At 33.6% G+C, this 20631-nt stretch overlaps 4 protein-coding genes across 7 annotated transcripts in view; 2 read left to right on the forward strand and 2 right to left on the reverse strand.

Moving 5' to 3' along the window:
* Positions 1 to 1568: 1568 nt before the first annotated feature.
* On the reverse strand, positions 1569 to 2249 carry LOC140434264 (uncharacterized). Its single transcript, XM_072522433.1, has one exon. It carries the CDS (start codon positions 2247 to 2249, stop codon positions 1569 to 1571), a length of 681 nt encoding a protein of 226 aa, XP_072378534.1.
* A 5086-nt stretch (positions 2250 to 7335) lies between these two features.
* Positions 7336 to 9231, reverse strand: PIG-T (phosphatidylinositol glycan anchor biosynthesis class T). The gene is made up of 3 exons (XM_072538904.1): positions 9022 to 9231; positions 8636 to 8969; positions 7336 to 8578 (listed from the first exon to the last, which is right to left on the reverse strand). Exons 1-3 carry the CDS (start codon positions 9188 to 9190, stop codon positions 7408 to 7410), a joined length of 1674 nt encoding a protein of 557 aa, XP_072395005.1. The 5' UTR covers positions 9191 to 9231; the 3' UTR covers positions 7336 to 7407.
* Positions 9232 to 9524: 293 nt separating this feature from the next.
* LOC140446367 (uncharacterized) lies at positions 9525 to 11567 on the forward strand. Its single transcript, XM_072538910.1, has 3 exons — positions 9525 to 9780; positions 10164 to 10413; positions 10539 to 11567. The coding sequence occupies exons 1-3, from the start codon at positions 9671 to 9673 to the stop codon at positions 11499 to 11501; spliced, it is 1323 nt and encodes a 440-aa protein (XP_072395011.1). The 5' UTR covers positions 9525 to 9670; the 3' UTR covers positions 11502 to 11567.
* An 8536-nt stretch (positions 11568 to 20103) lies between these two features.
* Positions 20104 to 20631, forward strand: part of LUBEL (Linear Ubiquitin E3 ligase) — a 78652-nt gene continuing 78124 nt past the window's right edge. For all 4 annotated transcript variants that reach the window (XM_072538930.1, XM_072538925.1, XM_072538938.1 and 1 more), the window contains exon 1: positions 20104 to 20237. In XM_072538930.1, coding sequence (XP_072395031.1) covers positions 20232 to 20237 — 6 coding nt within the window. In that variant the 5' untranslated portion in view covers positions 20104 to 20231. The remainder of the gene's footprint in view (positions 20238 to 20631) is intronic.

The following is a 20631-nucleotide window of genomic DNA, read 5'->3' on the forward strand; positions in this document are numbered from 1 at the left end:
TTTTTCCATTGTTCGTGTATTTTCAAGATGGCGCCAAAAATTACTACCTATGGCGGACAGTTAATCTTTGGAACGGCAAATCTGAAACATAAAATTCGAAGAGTTTTTTTTACAGAAGTGCCCTTACGTGTTTCTTCAGTCACAAAAACTTATTATTTATTAAAATAAAATTTTTGCGACTGAAAAAAATCGAAAAAAAGGTCAATTTTTGAACTTTTCTGGTAAACTATTACGTAAGGGCACTTCTTTTTTAAAAACATTCTCGAATTTTATGTTTCAGATTTGCCGTTTCAAAGATTAACTGTCAGCCACCAAGCAGTCATTTTTGGCGCCATCTTTAATATACAGGAACAACGAAAAAAAAAATATTTGTAATCTTCAAAAGTTCTATAGCAATATAAAACAAGTTTGTTTGCCTTATAAAGTAGACAAGATAAAAAAAATGTTGAAAATGTGTCATTTTTTAGCATTCTATAGGTACGGTAATAGTAGGGGAAATGTTCCTATGATGGACCCCTTAAGGAAAAAGCTCCCTAATAATTTTAATTATTTACTTAGCGGGCTTTAAATATGACCACATAACGTCTTGTTATTTGTATAATATGCAAATGTTTCAAATTTTGATAAAAATTAAGATGACAAAAGTTATTCATAGTTTACTAAAATCCTGTTAAGGGTCCATCATGGGCATATATGCGCTCATGATGGATTCTTTGATACGCCCATGATGGACCCGTTGCATTTTGTATAAAATAAGTAAATACCAAATTATTTTATTAAACCAAAAGATATTCAAAACGATAAATAATATTACAAATAGGTATTTTTAAGAGAAAAGTTACATGCACAATTCACACACAAATTGTTTACGTCCAGGATTTACATCTGCACATTTATTGTGACACCAATTCTTACACACTTGACAACGAATCCATTTTTCTTTGGATCGTGAATGCGAAAATAGTTCGTTACAGTAAATGCAAGCTGCATCGTCCGAGTCGTCTTCTTCAAAGGAAGATTCACAATCGTCTTCAGAACTGTTTGTAGTTGAAACACGAACTTGCCTTTTTACTTTTCTTGCGTCTTTTTTTTCTTTTTTTTGCTTCTTTTTCTGCAATTTTTTGTTTTATATCATCAATTTCTGGCGTTGAATTTAAATATCCTGTTTTACCCCGTTTTCTACCCCTTTTCTGAGTTACTTCAGATACTCCAGCTAAAGGAGGAGGACAAATATCTTCGACCGAGATGTTTAGGACTGACGATGATGTTGATTTCTGATCAGTGATTTTTGATAAACCTTTAATCGAAGAAACATTTTGGTTCCGATGTTCCGGTAGTGAGTTCTCGTCAGAACATCCTGGTAGTGGGTTTTGTTCATAATTTTCTCTATCTGTTGTTATAGACGGCAAAAATTGCAAAACCTCGAAGACATCTGGATTGAACGGTTCTATTCCTGTCTTTTTAAATGCATTTATTGCATTTGATGGAAGAGCACTTTTTAAATATGGTTTGTTAAAGATACTGGCTACTTTAAATTGGGTAACGGTTTTACCTGGATTCTGTCGCAGTCATAATTGAATTTCTTGGCCGTAGTAAGTTTGAAGTGGTCTAAAAAATCCTACGTCCAAGGGTTGAACGTGATGAGAGCAGTGAGCAGGAAAACAAAACATAATAATACCGTTTTCTTTTGCAAACTGGAGTGCTTCAAAACTTTTATGACTACCATGACCATCGAGTAACAACAAAACTTGGTTGGTTTTAGAAGCCTTTGAATACCTTAAAAAATGTTGCAGCCAGAGACAGAACATGTCGGAAGACATCCATCCTTTTTCTTGAGCGAAGGCTACACTTCCAGTAGGTGCATCGATCATAAGTTCGTCTTTCTTCCTCTGTCGAGGAAAAATCAAAGCAGGAGGAACATATGTTCCAATTGCATTCATTGCACATACGACCGTAATATGTAGACCGCGTTCTGCACTACTTAAAGCACCAACTTGTTTGCGACCTTTACTAGCATAAATCTTCTGCGATCTCTTTTGCACAGTTGTCAAACCGGACTCGTCCATGTTATAAATGTTTTCCGGTGGAAATTGAAACTCGTCTAATATATGTGCTAATGCTGTAAAATAGGCACATATATTTGGTTTATTAAAAGCTTGAGCCCTTGCCAACGAAGTATTTTCTGGAGTTCGTAATGATAATCGTGGATTTCGCTTTAAAAAGCCTCTGACCCATTTCCAGCCTGCCATCTTGGTTTCCTTATTAAAACTGTGGCTAATATTGTTTATTTCAGCTTACAAGTTTTCGTAAATCTTTACTGGTCAGGCCATAAAAACGAGCTTCCATGGTGATAATATGGTCAGCAATTTCCTTTTCAATAGCAGTGGAAAATATTGGTCTTCGTCCTCCCAAATCACCTTTGGTACTTCCTTGCTGCTTATTAAAGCGCCTTTTCAAAGTCGTTTTTGGAATGTTAAATGTTTTTGCTGCCAACTTAAACCCCATAGTTTTTTCTTCTATGCTTTTTAAAGCTTGCTGCATATTACTCTCATTCCACTGTTGGCTTTTATGAGGATCCATCCCTGTAAAATGTATTATGTTAATCGTTAAGTAGCAACTTATTTCCTTTTTCCTATGATGGACCCCTAGTCCGTCATAGGTAACGACAAAGGGGTCCATCATAGGTTAATAGACAAGACAGTAAATTTAATTCTGTTACTTTTGTTTTGACCATTCTAACCTAAAACAAAGTTTAGTATTTGACAAAGAAAGTGTAGTCATGTTATACAAAACAAAAGAAACACTTAGCTTAACGTATGTTACCAGTAAAATATTACTTACCAAAAATTTTTATTAGATCAGCAACACCAAATTTTAATTTTATTTCACAAATTTACTGTTATAACCGCCACGGGTCTGAAACTTTGCAAATACTAAACTACAAACTTCGTGCGCAAGCGGCAACCAGCGATGTGCATGTAACCGCGCCATATTTGAAATTACAGCAGGTGGTCCATCATAGGCAGGGGTCCAACATAGGCACACTTCCCCTACCTATGGCGGACAGTTAATCTTTGGAACGGCAAATCTGAAACATAAAATTCGAAGAGTTTTTTTTACAGAAGTGCCCTTACGTGTTTTTTCAGTCACAAAAACTTATTATTTTTTATTAAAATAAAATTTTTGCGACTGAAAAAATCGAAAAAAAGGTCAATTTTTGAACTTTTCTGGTAAACTATTACGTAAGGGCACTTCTTTTTTAAAAACATTCTCGAATTTTATGTTTCAGATTTGCCGTTTCAGAGATTAACTGTCAGCCATCAAGCAGTCATTTTTGGCCCCATCTTTAATATACAGGAACAATGGAAAAAAGCAGTCTTTTTGGACAACAAATTTTTGGCGCCATTTTTAATATACAGGAACGATGAAAAAAAATATTTGTAATCTTCAAAAGTTCTATAGCAATATAAAACAAGTTTGTTTGCCATACTTATAAAGTAGACAAGATAAAAAAAATGTTGAAAATGGGTCATTTTTTAGCATTCTATAGGTACGGTAATAGTACCTTAAAAGATACCAATTTTATTTAGCCTGAACTGTTAACAAGATATAGATATAAACATTACATTACACCAAAAATAAGTACTAAAATATACATGTTTAAAGAATTATAACTAGGTATTTCTGTTCGACTGATAAGTGGGCGAATTATTCCCTGAACCGGACGACAAGTGAGCCGCATGACAGAGGTAAGTATGCCATACTTTTAAATAAATATAAAAAGTGGTAATACCAATAAAATATATATTTTAGGGAAGATAGAATTTTTACATTAATTATGTAGTTATAACGCTTTGAGGTAGAAAAATAATAAAGTACAACATATTTACCAATATATTAGATATAAAAGTAATAGTATTCAACCGAAAATATTATAAGTACAATCTACAATGTATTGTTAATCCGTATCAGACAAACAGTTAAGCAAACAAGGAAACGGTTATTTACATTTAGTGCAGTGCACCCATTTCTCCTTACTAACACTATTGAAGAATGATTCGAAACATACTAGAATCATTTATCCTCTTCTGAAAATGAATCGGGGGTATCCTTAAGCTTTCGTTTTCTTATAACATATCTTTTTACCCTTCTTTAAAGCTGATTTATTGCTTTCTCTTCTCAAAATATTTCTTTCTTACTGCTTCTTTAACTCAAGCTCATATTTTATTGGAGTACCTATCTGTTAAAATTGCTGTTGTTCTACCTCGCCATTTATTCGATCTATTTCCTGCTTTTGGTGACGGCCTAACTTCTTTCAAAGATATCGCAAACGGGAGAAGGAACATGCGAAAATATGCTAGGATATAAAGTAGGTATGCATCAAATTCTGCTCATCTTGTAGATGACTGTTTGTTTAGGAGGGCGATATTGGAATTTCAAACGTTATTGTTCATAAAATTTAATGTACCTCATCACCATCTCTGTTGTATAAGTGGTAAAAAATCTTGCTCCCCCAAAAAATCACAAACAAATCCATATTTTATATTTTAAGGGGTACAGACTAAAGATAAGACTGATTTACCAATTTTTAGATTGAATAAATCGTCATTGTTTTATTTTTGTCTGCAGATGTGATTCTACCTATTTATTTAAAACCCCGCCTAGCTATTACTCTTTTTGAGTTTTTTGACCATGTTCTAAATATCTGCTAGATCTACCTTGTCCCTTTTTAGTAATGTTTTCAAGTTATCAAAAACATTTTTAATATTGCGAATGAAATGAATTTGACTGGTCACTTCAGGCATTTGAATAGATGATTTCACCATAAAAAATTAGAAAACCAGTCCTCGCCTGCTATCTTTCTTTTTCTTTGGACTTATTTAAGTCATAGACTGTACTAACATATGATGCTTTTTTTTAATAACCACCTTAAAGTTCTTCCTATTCAGTGGAAAATACTTAGCAAGCTTAACAGGTTGAAAAAGAATAAAGGTAATTAATTAGATACCTATCTGCTTTTAATGTAACCTATTTCGATTTTCATCAAATTTACATTTTCTTCCTCAGCTGCCTTAAATTGTTTGAAATACTTTTTTCGGCATCTAAAAATGTTGGTAGGTTCTCGGACTAAATAATTTTCTTCAAGTACGACCATTGGTGGCCATTTCAAAATATCTTCTGAAGTTTTACCTTTCTCTGGTTTTCTTCTGTAAATTCACATTTTTTTTAATAAAATATTTCTTTTATATGTAAGCACAACAAAAAGGTGGGGCTCAGTTTGCCATATAACCAACTAGTCACGCAAATATTGGTCCACTAGACCCCAAAAGTATTAACCAACTAGAATATTTTTAAAAAATAGCAGTCAATTGACAAAAATAAGAGACATTATGCCAATTACTATTAGCAAGTCCATTAAATTTACTACTATGTCACTATATTGCAATGATAGTAGGTAAAAACAGATTTAAAAATAAAAACTTTTAGACAAAAAATGGTGTTATACAAAACAATTTTTACACACAACTAAAATTGAACTGTTATTTGTCACGTGAGGTAACAAACACATGGATAGACCATAGGCTTCAATATTACTACTGGAAATAAGGGCTGTGGGCAAACTTGCCACATTATCCCCGGTTTCCCCTAAAGTCTTTAAAAATGGATAACTATAATATATTATTATTATTATATTACAAATAAGGGCAGAGGAGCGAGCTCCTATTATGCCCAAAAATCAAAAATAAAAAAACATCCTTATAAAACTAATACCAATTATAAAGTTAAGTAAACATAAACAATTAAGTATATCATACAAAAGTTGAATGGTGAGACAGTAAATAAATAAATAAATAATGCTGTCAAAGAAAAAAAAATCCTATAAATAAAATAAACCACTATCAAGTTTATTTTTAAAGATGTTAACACTAGTTGCCGATATGGTGTCTTGATCCAAATTGTTCCAGATATTAAAGATTCTATTTGGCAAGAAGTTCACCCTGGACCTTGCAGTAGTTTGTTCCCTTTTCAATTTGTATCGATGGCCTCTTAATCTTTCGTCTTGATTCAAAGTGAATATGGTGCTTAGGTTCCCAAAGTTATGTTTTAAAATACGGAAGGACATAATTAGATCACCTCGAAGACATCGCTGCTCGAATGTCGTAAGATGAGCCATGGATAATCTATCTTCATAGTTAGGTCTTACACGACCGTATGCCAGTCTTGTAGCTTTACGCTGAACATTTTCAAGTAGGATCTTATCGCGAATGAGATCTGGATTCCACACTGGTCCGGCAAACTCAAGAATAGGTCTAACGTATATTGAGTAAAGTTTACTAACAGAAGTTAGAGATATACGTGTAAAACATTTACGGATCAAAAACAGTTTCGAGTTTGCACGTTTACACACCGACAGTATGTGATCAGACCAATTTAAGTCACTATTAATTATCACTCCGAGATCATTGTGGGAGGTTACCGAGTTTAAGGGATGTCCATTAATAAAGTACGGTAGTGATGGGTTATTTTTGCCGATATGTAAAACAACGCATTTTTCAATGTTAAGCGGAAGTAACCATTCTGAGGACCATTTGAATATTGCGTCAAGATCTTGTTGAAGAACATGTTGGTTAATAGTTGGATTCACATATAATTGTGTGTCATCAGCGTAAATGGAAACCTTACTGGATACGATGAGCGGAAGATCACTAGTGTAGACACAAAATAGTAGCGGTCCAAGTACTGATCCTTGTGGGACTCCACTCTTGACTGGCTTATCTAGTGAGTGGTCTTCCCCAACACGAACCCTGAAGTATCTATCGGATAGAAAATCTTCAATCCAAATGTTCAACTTTCCGCGGATATGACTCAGATTCTTGTCTAAAATAAGAAGGAAAAAATTGTCAAGAACCATTCTCAAGTAGTGATTAATTAAATGCTATAAGTTTCTCATAGATCTACTTAAATAATATGTAAATACTTACAGTGAAAAATACTAACATCACGATCTAAATTACTATAGGTATGAACAAGAATTTAATCAATATATAAAAATATCTCAATAAACTTTGAATTTACTTAATCTGAACAAAAATGTAAAAAATTACCCCATAAAACACTCGATTTATGATTTACTTTTTATTATATTTGCAAGAACATTTCAAAGTATACCAACATAAAAAAGGTATGAAAAACTGAAAAATACTATTTTAATGTAAACAATGTTACAATGTTCTGTTTTTGTTTTTAATTTGTGTTCATTTGGTATATAGCTTATAAAATAGACAACATACCCAAGTGTTTCTTATATATTATGTAAAAAATAAACACAAAAAATATGTATCACAATTTTTATTGCAAAAAATCAGCCTTTTTTTAACAAAACAATAAAAAATACTACAACTACACCTACTCTGACTTTTCTTTTTTAAATTTTCCTATAAATCCTTTTACTTTTTCCACCAGAGAAGCACCTTTCTTGGATTTAACCACAAGTTTCCTTGTGGTGATGTTATGTAATGGACCAAAAGCCAATGCTACTACAGTACAAGCCAGACATATAACATTGTAGGGCATACTAAAGTCGGGAGTTGGGAGAGTTATCACTATATTCTCTGTCCTCACTCTCACTAAATATCCGCTTCTTGAAGCATTAAAGCTATCTGAAATTAAAGTACCATCTTGAGGAATTCCTGTATAGTTCCTGGCTACCGGAAGGTAGCTAGAAACAACAGCAGATCCTATGTAAAAGCCCAAGTTGGCATCTGGTGGATACTCTTGCCATTTCAAAAACACGTAGTCAAAATCTACTACTACTGAAGTAGCTGTTGAAGCTGGAATTCTTATTAGAACCTCCAAATAATTGGGCCTTTCCCTTTGCCTAGCAGGTATGTATCTTAACTGTAAAGGTTTGATATCCTTACCATTAGCTGTCACTTTTAAAGTATGTAGATAGATAGGTATGAACCAAGGAATATTTTGCATTAAGACAACATCCAATTCCTGCCAGTGGTTGTTAAAGATTTTTGTTACTATACCTCCACGTTCTTGACCATAACCTGACAAGTACTGGTTAGCATGTAATGGTGGTGGGAAATTTAGAGATAAAGTATCTGGATTTAAGTGTTTGGCATAAATATTCAAAAACTGGTTAGAAACAACATATTTTTGTAATATACTTGTTTGTCCTCCTCTAATAGAAGTCACTGTTTGATCTGGACTAGGCTCCAATTCTATGCTTTGATCAGTTGTATCTACATATATCTCACTTTTATCCACCAAAACACATTTTTTATTAACTCCCAATCCAAATAACTTCCTTAAAGACCAATTTTTGGTTCCTAGAATAAGATAATCATACACTAATGAGACAGTTTGTTGGAGTTCCAAAGATAATGATGTACATGATTTATCTCTGCATATAGGACGTAAATGTAAACCTATGGAATGGTATCTTGTATTGTGTATATAACCTGAGTTAAGTAAGGATGCAAGACCTGTCTTAGAGCCACAAGGAAGAAGCTTTTTCCAAGGTGTTAGATTTTCTGTACAGACAATTTCTTGTGGTAGAGTAGCATACCTATAAACCAAAAGAACAATAAAACACAATGAAAAATCCATAGTGCACATAACTTACCTCACATGAGTATTATTTAAATGACTAGATTCCACAACTCCCTTTGGTCGTAATGAAAATTCTGGACTAATTGTATTGGAACTATCAATGAAATTCAGTGAAGCACACAATAATCCTGACAAGGAGTTGGCAAGAAGATTCCAATTTTTATCAACTTCAGTTACACTCGGCTTGAACCACACCCACACTTCTGCCCCACTTGCAGCATCTTCCACTGGATATCCCCAACTTTCATACCTCCAAAGACCACCAGTTAGACTTATATGTAACTCTTGAATACCAAATCTTTGGATAAGTTCTCCTATCGGTCTAGGAAATATTGGACTATGTCGAACTAAAAAGGAATATTTTAAAAACCAAGGTATGAAAATTTTGTTGTAACTTACAATTTTCTTGATCTGGACCTATATCCCAAATTGTAGAAAATTGAAAATGAGTGTACACCTGCTCACTATGAAGAGGTTTTATGAGAAGCTCTTCTGTTATTTTTCCATCATAACTGAAAACCAAATTAACAAACAGAAATAAACAAAAGACAATTTTTATATGCTTCATTTTAACCTAAACGAAAAGCCGAATATTTTGATTTGACAAATCTGTCATCGATTTTCACCTTACGTCATATGGACGTTTGGTTGCATAATATTTGGCTCTGGCCTGGCCACAAGTATTAATCTCTTCCAAAAGAAGTAAATCATTATCTACATAAATAACATCTATGACAAACATATACTTTATGAAAAATTATTTATAATTTAAATTGTACAACAACAATTGACAACATTAGTTACTATTAATTATTTCCACATGAAGTACACTGGTTTTTGATCTTAAAGAGAAACAGACAAACATATTCAAAAAATAGACTTTTCTCCTAACCTATTTCTTTTATCTTTCACTTTCGCATTGACCATATTGACAATGACATTGGTTTAAGAACATTTGTTAACAATTAAAAAAAAATTAGATTATTATTTATTAGTGTTGGTGAATTGTTGATATCTCAAGTTTTTGAAGTATACATTAAAATCCAAAATGGGTGATATAGATAATGAGACAAAAATCTTTCAAAATTCTATCAGGTACTTGCACAACATCTCAACATTACCAGAAACAAATGTACCAACCTTAAAATCATTTATTTGGTAAGTATACTGCAAAAGAATATAGACTCAAAGAATATAGACGCATAATTCTTTGATACTGCCTTGTATGGTTGTATGCAATATGTAACACATTAGTTTTTTTGCAAAAATTACTGTTAATGTTTTTCTTATATAATCAAAATTAATAAAGTTCTCAAAACTGTTTTCTTGTGGCATGTCTAAGCTGAATACTATGTTTATAGGGAATAAGCTGCAATTGAGAAAATCTTTGAATAAGCTGGAAATCTTTTTTGAGAACGATTTCTGGAGTGGAAATCTAAACGTCAATTTTTTTAGGTGAAATGTAATTGTCATTACAATCAATTGTTTCTAATTCTCATGTAAACTTAGTATTCAATAATCAAAATTTCCTTAATTTTCAGTCTCAAAAGAAGATTGATGGAACTACGCAGGAGTTCTTTTCTCCCAACAAGTGCTACAAAACCAAGTATGCATTGTCAAAAGTGTTTTTTGAATTTCTTTGAGGGGCCTGCAACATATAATGTTATTTCCAAGCCAACTAGATACACCTTTGGGGATAAAGTAAAAGCAAAGCAGAAGAATGGCTTACCTCTGACAAGATATCAAGAAAAGTATCTTAAAAGAATGAAGAAGTTTACTGGAAATATTTTGGTTAGTACAATATGAGATTATTTGTTCATCCAATTCTCTATTACAGTTTTATGACTAAGTCATTGTGAATATGTCAAGCATAAACTTTGTGTTTTTATGCACTAACACTAACATTTTTTTTGTAGGTTACTAAATGTAAGTTCTGTAATTATGAAAACAAAACAAAATTGGATAAACCAAGGCTTAAACCAATAGCAAAGATATCACTAATATCCAGTCCAGTAATAAAGAAGAAAAAGAAGAACAAAAGAGATAAATTCTGTGGATTGAATCAAAGTATTGTTGCTTCAGTTTCACTAAATAGCAGCCATGGTAATAATTACCAGGGCACACCAGATTTATCTAAAACGTTTATCCCATTGACAAACAATAATAAAAATAATACTAGAAATGAGATAGCACCCAGCATTGCAATGAAGAAGAAAAAGAAGAACAAAAAAGATACATTCTGTGGATTGAATCAGAGTATTGTTGCATCAGGTTCACCAAATAACAACCATGGTAACCCTGTCAACCAGAGCACACCAGGATTATCTAAAACATTTAGCCCATTGACAAACAATAATAAAAATAATATTGGAAATCATATGACACCCAGCATTGCAAAGGACTTTATTCCATTGAAGAGTAGCCATAATAGGTTTAAAAATAAGCAAACACCAGATTTTTCCAATAAATTTAAGCCAATAAAAAGTTATAGAGATGCTAAGACACCTGAGGTGGCAAAGACTTTTACTCCTTCGAATAACAGTCATAATAATTCCAAACATAATAATTCTAATAAATCTAACAAATTAAACACCAACAGTGTAATTGATCTCACAAAATCACCATTTTCAAAAAAGTCAACGAAAAAAAATACTTCTGAAGTTATAAATTTGGATTCAGATGAATCTTTTCAGGAATTGCACACAAAGAGAAAAATAAAAAAGAAACAGATACAGGTCCAAACTTCTACTCCTTTGCAGACACCTATTCAAAAAAAGAACAGTGAGAAATATCGAAGCAAGTTGAGTGAGATATTTAAGAACGTAGGAAAAAAGAAGTCATCTTCAACAAATTTGATGCAGTTTTTGCAAGGCTTATAGAATGTATTAATTGTAAAATAATGTCTTTGTGATAATTTGATATATTACAGTTTATTTTTGACAGTATTTATTTGTTTTCTTATCTACCATGTTACTGAAATAATTGAAAATGTAATGCAGAAACCTTGGGTTGGATCCCCAATATCAGTGAAAACATTTTAAAGTGACTTATTCTTATCGCTCGGTATTCCTGTATGGTTTTGCATGGGTCCAAATCAATCTCACCTGTCGCAAGACGTTTGTATTAATAAAGGAAAAGATTGAGATTTTTTTAAATTTTAAAGAAAGTAAATCCTGGTGTTATTATAAAAAATATTAACAATTCAGCAATAAGCAGGCTTAAATTTCATTAACCCACATATAGTCATAACATGCGATAAGAAATAGTCACTTCTGCTGGTACTTCCCAAGTGCCAGACACTGTTTGTTCTAAATATCTAAGGGACTCATGTTAACTCAAATAAAATGAGTACCTTGGGTAAAACAAGTAGTGAGAATAGACAGTTGAAGCATCACACTGGTCCTGTTACCTTCCTTGTATGCCATATGCTCAAATATAAATAGCAAAAGATCCTGTTGTACTTCCAAGCTGCATTAGAGGTATAAGGGGAGACCATTCATAGACATATTAATCTTTTTGCACAATAAAAATTACTTTGTTCTACTTGAAATTAGCAAAATGTAATTAACAATGACAAAACTTGTTGGTTAGAATGCCTAATACAGACTTATACTAACTCAAGCTACAAAATGTTTGGATAAACGAAATTTATTTAAACAACGTCACTTATAAAATGCATTGGTAAATTAAAGAATTGCATTAGCAATACACTTATGGTAATTCTTTATAATATGGCATCAGTAGCTCAAAGATGAATGCATCCACATCTGGTACGAATTACATGGGATCAATTCCCACTACAAATAAAAACCAAGAAGTATGGTAAATATAATCTCTTGAAAGAGAGTTTAAAACCGTAGAGTAATAAATTTGCTTGGTACAGCTCCTTTAACTCAGTAGTTCAGAATCAATAATAATATAAAAATCAGATATATCTAAATAAGCAGACTATGTCCAACAATTGGTGTAACCCACTATAGCAGAAGATCTTTTATTAGAAATATTGAAGTGAAATTTCAAAATTGAAATACATTGTCACATAACAAAAATATTACAGTATATTCTAGTAACTAAATGTTTAAATAATTTCGAGAAATTGACTATTTTAATATGGCTTTACATCGTCACTTGCATTTACATCCGTTACGTTCTAGTCTGGCATTGTTTTTACTATTGATACACATGGCATGATCAAAATGTCATAATTCAACCGAGCTATTGGCTTTATCGTCCAAATATTTTGTAGCCACAACATTGTGCAATATTTTTGTTTGTTTATTCTCCAATACTGTATTTCAAGGGCGTAAAGAATGTGTTTTCTTAGCAGCAACATTAAACATGACAGTCGCTATTAGCACCTATTTTTAAGACAAGAATATATACAAGGTAACCTGGACCTCTATTGATGGAAGAACGAATCAGATTGATCACATCTTAATATATTTAAGACATGGAATAGACTGTAACGAACTGCAGAAGTTATAGAAGCATAAGCATAGACTCAAATCATTGCCTAGTGATTTCAATATTAAGGGATAGAATTTCAAACATCAGCAAAGAAAATACAATGGACAGAAAGAAATGGAATGTGTAAAAGCTGAGAAATGCAACAATTGCAGAATGGTAGGTACTCGTAAAACAGCACCAACGAGCTAAGGAATCAAAATGTAAATGAAGAAGGCCAGAAAGATATAGGCTCCTACTGGACCAGAGTTTGACGATGAATGACAAGACTCCAACAAAAAAAAAAATGAAGTCTACAGAAAAATGCTTATCCAACGAACGAGTAGAGCTGTAGAGAATTACCAGACAAGAGAAGAGAAGAAAAGAGAATACATACAGGGAAAAAAGAAACCATTTAAATAAGGAACTTAAATAGAATAATAGAAAAACCTTAGCAGAGAGAAAGAATTCAGAGCATTATATACGAAAGTTAATAGAAAAGATATGTTTAGAGCAATGAAAGAGCTTGGAGGACCAAATCAGTTGGTAAATTTAACAATAGGTACTAACTAGAAAAAGTTAAATGTAGAGTATGAATCCAGGGGGAATTGTCTCAACCTTTTAAAACAGTAACAGGCTGCGACAGAAGACCCTCTCTCCTGTATACTGTTCAATCTGGCTCTGGAAAAAGTAATACTTATGTCACAAATCATAACCACCGGTTCAATATATAAAAAATCATGTAAATCCTTGCCTATGTTGATGATATCAATATTTTTGGAAGAACGGAAAACGCTGTAAGAGAGGCATGTAGCACTAAAAGAATCAGTTACAAAAATGGATTTAATAATAAATACCAACAAAATGAAGCACATGAAAATAAGCACGCAACCACAAATCCTACGGGCACTAACTTGTTATAGACAACGACGTCATCGAAGCAGTTAACGAATTTGTATACCTGCGAGCGCTCGTCAACACTGCAAATAACACTACCGCAGAATTTACACGGCCCACAGTGGCCATTTTGGGCTCAATCTTCTTAAAATTATATCGAGAAATACAAATGTAAAACTCTACAAAAAAATAATACGCCCAGTCCCAATATATGGTTTAGAGACCTGGACTATAGCAAAAAATAATGAAAACATGATAGGTTTCGAAAGAAAAGTATTAAAGCGAATCTATGTAGCGGTGAATGACAACGGAGTGTGAAGACGACATAACTTGGAACTTAATAGAATATACGGGGATCCAGATATCGTAAAATATATTATGACAGGACGTCTGAGGTGGGTAGCGAATGTAATACGGATGGAACAAAATGATCAAGCTAGAAAAACGCTCCTTGATAGACCCATTGCTTAGAAAAGAAGAGGAAAACCCAGAACAAGGTTCCTTGATAACATCGATGAAGACATGAGAAATATGGGAATACGTGCCTGGTGGAGGAAGGTGATGGATAGAGACGACTAGAGAAAAATTCCTAAAAACGCTACATATGACCCACACAGAGTTGTAAAGCCAGTACGATGATGAAGGAATGCGTTAATAACCTTTAAGGAACGACCACATCAAGCGTCATTATATAGAGATGGTTCTTGATATCTGGTAATCTGGTCCTCACAAAACGCTTAACTCCCACTTATGTTCAGTGCTAAGAGCTCTTGCTAGGATATTAATTATCAAAAAAATTAATTAAGTATTTACGTTTCTCGTTCTTAATAGTAAAAATACAAGTAGGTAAACAATTTTCACTTGAAAATATCCAATATTACCAAAAACTGTCACAATCAGACATTAAAACTACGATCGTTTATGAAGTTTATGAAAAGGTGGTGTAGGTGGAAGTATACCCTTCTAAAAACGTCTACAAATAATTCACAATAATAAACAAAAAAGAGTGGCTTGACAAGAATTGATGTTATTGTTTTTATGAACGTGACTAATATTTCGCGTACCGGTATTTAGAAAGATAATAAATATTATATTATAGCATGTATTATAGAAATACTTATACGGGGTGTTTTTAGAAATGCAATTAAGCAAAATTATTTGATTATAAATAATGATAGGTATTCTTAGAAATGGCTAACAATGAAATTATGTTATAAAATTGCATATATAAAAAATATGAATGTTTAGTTTAGTTCTCCACCTATTGGTGATGGTAGTAAATACGCATTTTCTCTATAAAAATATTCACAAAGCTACATGGTAATCTCCAGACGATTAAACAAAAAACCAAGTTAACTATGTACTTTTGATAGTCCATATTTTTCTTAGACGTACTGAGTGTACGATTTATTTTATTTTTTACTAAATACCTACTAAAAATAAATCTAGCAAAAACTAAATATCTAACAAATGAATCACTAGATATAACTGAGGATATAGCTCTGGACAATAACAATATAGAAAAGGTTGAGTCATATATACTCAGGACAAAAAATTGAATTAACAAAGCTCAACTTAAAGGCTGACTCAAATAGAAGATGTTCCTTGGGAAGAATGCTACATGGGCAGCATTCGGAAGATTACAAACATTATTTAGATCAAACTTACCAAATACTTTAAAGGCAAAAACTTTCGATAGGTATGTGCTACAGGTACTGACATTTGGAACTAAAACATGGGCTTTTACAACAACATAGTCCACAAACTCCAAGTGACTCAGAAAGCTATGAAACGGAGAATGCTCAACATTAAGTTCACCGATCGCAAGTCCAATGAAAAAAATAAAAAGACCAACAAAAGTTACAGATGTAATCCAAAAGATTGCCACGTTAAAATGGAACTGGACAGGACACATAGGAAGAATGGAAGAAAACCGTTCGACGAAGCGAATTATTAAAGGGAGACCAAGAGCAAACAACAGAAGTAGAGGCAGACCTCAAACCAGATGATGACATCAAGCGAATGGCTGGTCACGAATGGATGCAAAAAACAACAAACAGAAATGAAGAGACATATCTAAGGAAGGCTTACATCAGAGTATCTATCTTGCATCTTACATCACTATCTTGCTAGAGCAAAACTTAAAGCCCGTAATAGGAAGAGAGGCCACAATAAAAAAAAAGCTGCCAAGAATCGATGGAAACTAATGAATAGAAAACCACCGGACTAAATGCAAAAAAAGCAAAGTTTTAAGTGGTCAAAAGTGTTTTAATAATAATTAAAAATGATAGAAGAAAAGAGAGCCAAGAGAGGCCCTGGACGTAGACGTATATCCCGGTTGGCCAATCTTAGGAAATGGACTGTTCTAACGTCAACTGATATATTTCGAGCTGCTGTGAATATAATAAGATGGCCAATGTGGTCGTCAACATCACTAGAATATAAGCACCTTTAGAAGAAGAAGAAATGAAGATCGATTCAATCAAGAGTCATCATCATCATCAACTAGCCTCTAACGTCCACTGCTGAACGTAGGCCTCTCGCATGCTTTTCCAGTTAGTCCGATTTTGCGCCATCTGGATCCAATTTGTAGTAACTCTTTTTATGTCATCTGTCCATCTCTTTGGGGGTCGATCTCTTTTTGTGTTAGCTTGTATTCGGGGTCTCCATTACAAAATTCTTTTTGTCCACCGGTCATCAACTGATCTTGCTATATGACCTGCCCAGTTCCACTTTAGTGTTGTCCTATCAATAACTTCTGCTACTCCTGATCTTTTGCGTATAGTAGCATGGGTATTCCATCACGTAGAGAAATCCCTAACATTATTCTCTCCATTGCCCTTTCCGCAACTTGTAGTTTACTCACTGTTGTTCTTGTGAGTGTTAGGGTTTCTGCGCCGTAGGTCATCACTGGCAAAATACACTGATTAAATACTTTTCTTTTCAGACACACTGGAATCTTAGACCTAAAAATATCCTTCATCTTTCCAAATGCAGCCCAAGCGAGGTTTATTCTTCTTTTCAGCTCAATTGTTTGGTTGTCTCGACTTATTTTGATCTCATGGCCCAAGTATTTATAGGAGTCAACTGGCTCAAAATCTTTGTCTTCTACTGAGATGTTTTTGTTGTGGACTAAATTTGTCATAAATTGTGTTTTTGAAAAATTTATTTTAAGACCAACTCTTTTGGTGACAGTATGGAGTTCTTGGAGCATTATCTGTGCCTGATCAAAGCTGTCTGCAATAAGAACGATATCATCTGCAAATTTAAGGTAAAAACCCAAAAAACCATTGAATATAATAGACCCCTGATACTTGTCTTTGTCGACCTTGAAAAAGCATTTGATACGGTCAATCAAAGTGAAATGCTCCAAGCTCTGTAGAATAGATCACCGATACATATCCCCCATCAAATACATCTATCAGCATGCTACAGCCTTTGTAAGACTTAATGAAGATATTGGGACCTTTCGTATTGAAAGAGGCGTTCGGCAAGGAGACAACATGTCTCCTAAATTATTTTACAACTTGGCTAGAAAACGCTTGTAAAACAATAGATTGAAACGAAAAGGGTATCAACATCAATGTAGATGGAAAATTTTTAAATAACCAATCAAGAGTGTGTAGTCATAAATCAGCAGTGAAATTCAGTGTCCATTAAACATTGGATGTCAGGGCGCGTGGTGGAAAAGATGAGTGGAGTGAATCAGACGCAAATTTTCTTCAAGTGAAATTCTCTATAGTGCCGTGGAATATGTTATCTCCAAATTTAATTGTAATTGTAACCGCTATTTTGTGACGCTACCCGTGACGACGCCATCTTGTGCCGCTAGTTCTGTGCCGCACGCCTCAGCATTTTACTATAGAGAAAAAAGTAATACAACGCCAGTATAGAAGCGTCGCTTCAAAACTATAACTATCACAGGCAATATAATTATTGGAATTAAATTATCATAATCACTGATTTTATTAAGAAATATCTAGTAATTTGATATCTGCAACAATTCGCATCGTAAATAGCAAAAAAAAAAATAATTATAACATGTTGATATATTGTAAAAACTGGAAAATTTACGCGATTCTTATTCATCAGTCCACTCAAACAAATTCCAACACTTAAAGACATTAATAAGGTTAGATTTGAAAATAGGACAAAGTGGACATGAGTGGACAAAGCATTACACAAAATTATTGCAGGAGAATAGGCCGGAGTATATCTCATACGACCCTGTGACAATAATAACTGAGGAAGCAGAAATCACAGAGGAAGATATAAATAAAGCACTAAAGAAATCCAAAAACAATAAAGCACCAGAACCAGGGAACATAAAAATGGAACTGCTGAAATATGGAAGCGCAAGGATAGTATCCTTTATACGAATGTTGTTCAATAAAATCGAAGAAGGAGAGAAGATTCCCGATGAGTGGAATTTATCATACATGTCCTCCATTTTCAAAAAAAGTGACAAAAGGTCACCAAATAACTACAGGGGGATCAGTGTAATGCCTTCAATAGCAAGAATCTTTTCATCAGTTATAAAAGAAAAACTAGAACAACACATGGACCATTATAGCGAAGAACAAGCCGGATTCCGAAAAGCTAGATCATGTTTAGATAATATATTCATTATGAGACAGGTGATTGAAAAGAACAAAGAAAAAAACATTGAAACATATATGACCTTTATCGACTTACCAAAGCATACGATAGCGTGCTCAGGAAACAACTATGGGAAGTAATGAGAAGAATGCGCGTTAGAGAGAAATGGGTGAATATAACACAAAGACTGTATAAAGAAAATCAAGTGCAAATAAAGTTAGGTAATGAAATAACAAACACAATCACCGCAACAAAAGGCCTCACACAAGGATGTGGTCTCACACCTACACTTTTTAACATATATATAGATCAGGCTTTGAAAAGATGGTATAGAAAATGCGGAACAATGGGCATACCAGTACAAGAGAATATATTACATTCACTACTTTTCGCACATGATCAAGTCATTTTTGCACAAGGCAGGGAGGATATGGAATATATGATAAGGAAATTAAAGGAAGAATATGAACTTTGGGGACTCAAGATAAATATGTGCAAGACCGAATACTTATGTATTGGACCCGAGGTTGCAGATTTAAACTTAAGTTTAGAAGAAGAGACTATTAAGAGTTGTAAGGCTTTTAAGTATTTAGGGTCAATGATTAGCTGAGATGGTACTTGTACGAAAGATATAGAAATGAAAATAGCACGGGGAAAACAAGCCACAAGAGCACTTCATGGAGTGATATGGAACAACACTCTAACCAAAGAAAACAAAAACAGGATCTTTCAAAGCATAGTGATGAATATTACCCTATATGGAGCGGAAGTATGGCCAATGACAACAACAATACGAAATAAAATAAGAACAGTTGAACTGGACTTTATGAGAAGATGTCTACAAATCACAAGAGCGGATAGAATAAGAACGGAGGAAATATGGAACAGAATGGAAGTAAAGTGCTCAATTACAAAAAAGTTAAAAAACAGAACCCCGCAGTGGTATGGACATGTACAAAGAATGCCAGAGCACAGATGGCCGAAAAGAATATTAAACTGGGACCCGCCGAGAAGAAGACGGAGAGGAAGACCTGCTACAAGATGAAAAACATACGTCGGAAATGCTATGATAGATAGAGACTTCAGAGAAGGTGACTGGGAGAATAGAGTGCCGTGGAGGACGAAAACGGCAAACTCATAATGGGAAAAGCCGAAGAAGAAGAAGAAGAAGAAGAAGAAGAAGAAGAAGAAGATTTGAAAATATTATATAAAATTTTCTTAGAATTATTGCGCTTTGAGTCAAAACACGTTATTTCAGAAATTGACGACGTTTCAGCAAGATGACATTTATCATCTTCAATATAGTGCTATTCCAGACTGCTTGATTTCCATTCTGTGAGCATATTCTTGGCTTACAGAAAAACTTAACCCGGAAAACCGCAAAAAATGTGCGTCCTCGTAAAATTGCAACAATCGTAAACCTAAAACAATATTAGTCACTTCGTTCTAGTTTCCGAACAACCGTTGACGGGAAGCTGTAGCGATACTCGGGCGATTCCCAAATTAAAAGTATCCGAGAATTTCTTGTCGTATTTATATTCAACATTTGGCAAGTGATCAAGGCGTCTTACCTAATATTAGAATAGACGAGTTAGCCGCTTGCGATCAGTTCTCGGATCTTGGCCCTGTGTGCATGACAGTTCGCGAGTTTTTCTGCAAAACCTACCATCATGAGTGTAAGTACAAGCTATTTTTAGACCTGACAGATTGTTTATTGGAGAATGTTGGCAGGTGAAGATGGAAGTCAACAGCTAGTGGAATGGTGCATGATTTTAGTTCAAAATATAATTAAAAAGTGCATGACAGTATTTAAATTCATCATAATCGTTATTAAATACGACTAGAAAATTCGAAATTATTAAAAAATTCGCCAAAAATTTTACCATGACTTACTTGAAGCTTTAAAATATTTCTTTTCATTCGATCTTCTATTATAGACTACAAAACTGGTTGCTTTTTCGGTTTCTTAATTCACATTTACATTACGACTTTATCGTTTTCTTTGATTTTTGTTAGGTTTGAGCAGTTTATCCGTTTCTACCTCTGTTTTTCAATGCCGTTCCTGCTTTT

This window comes from Diabrotica undecimpunctata, chromosome 1 (assembly GCF_040954645.1).
Source record: "Diabrotica undecimpunctata isolate CICGRU chromosome 1, icDiaUnde3, whole genome shotgun sequence".
NCBI lineage: Eukaryota > Metazoa > Arthropoda > Insecta > Coleoptera > Chrysomelidae > Diabrotica > Diabrotica undecimpunctata.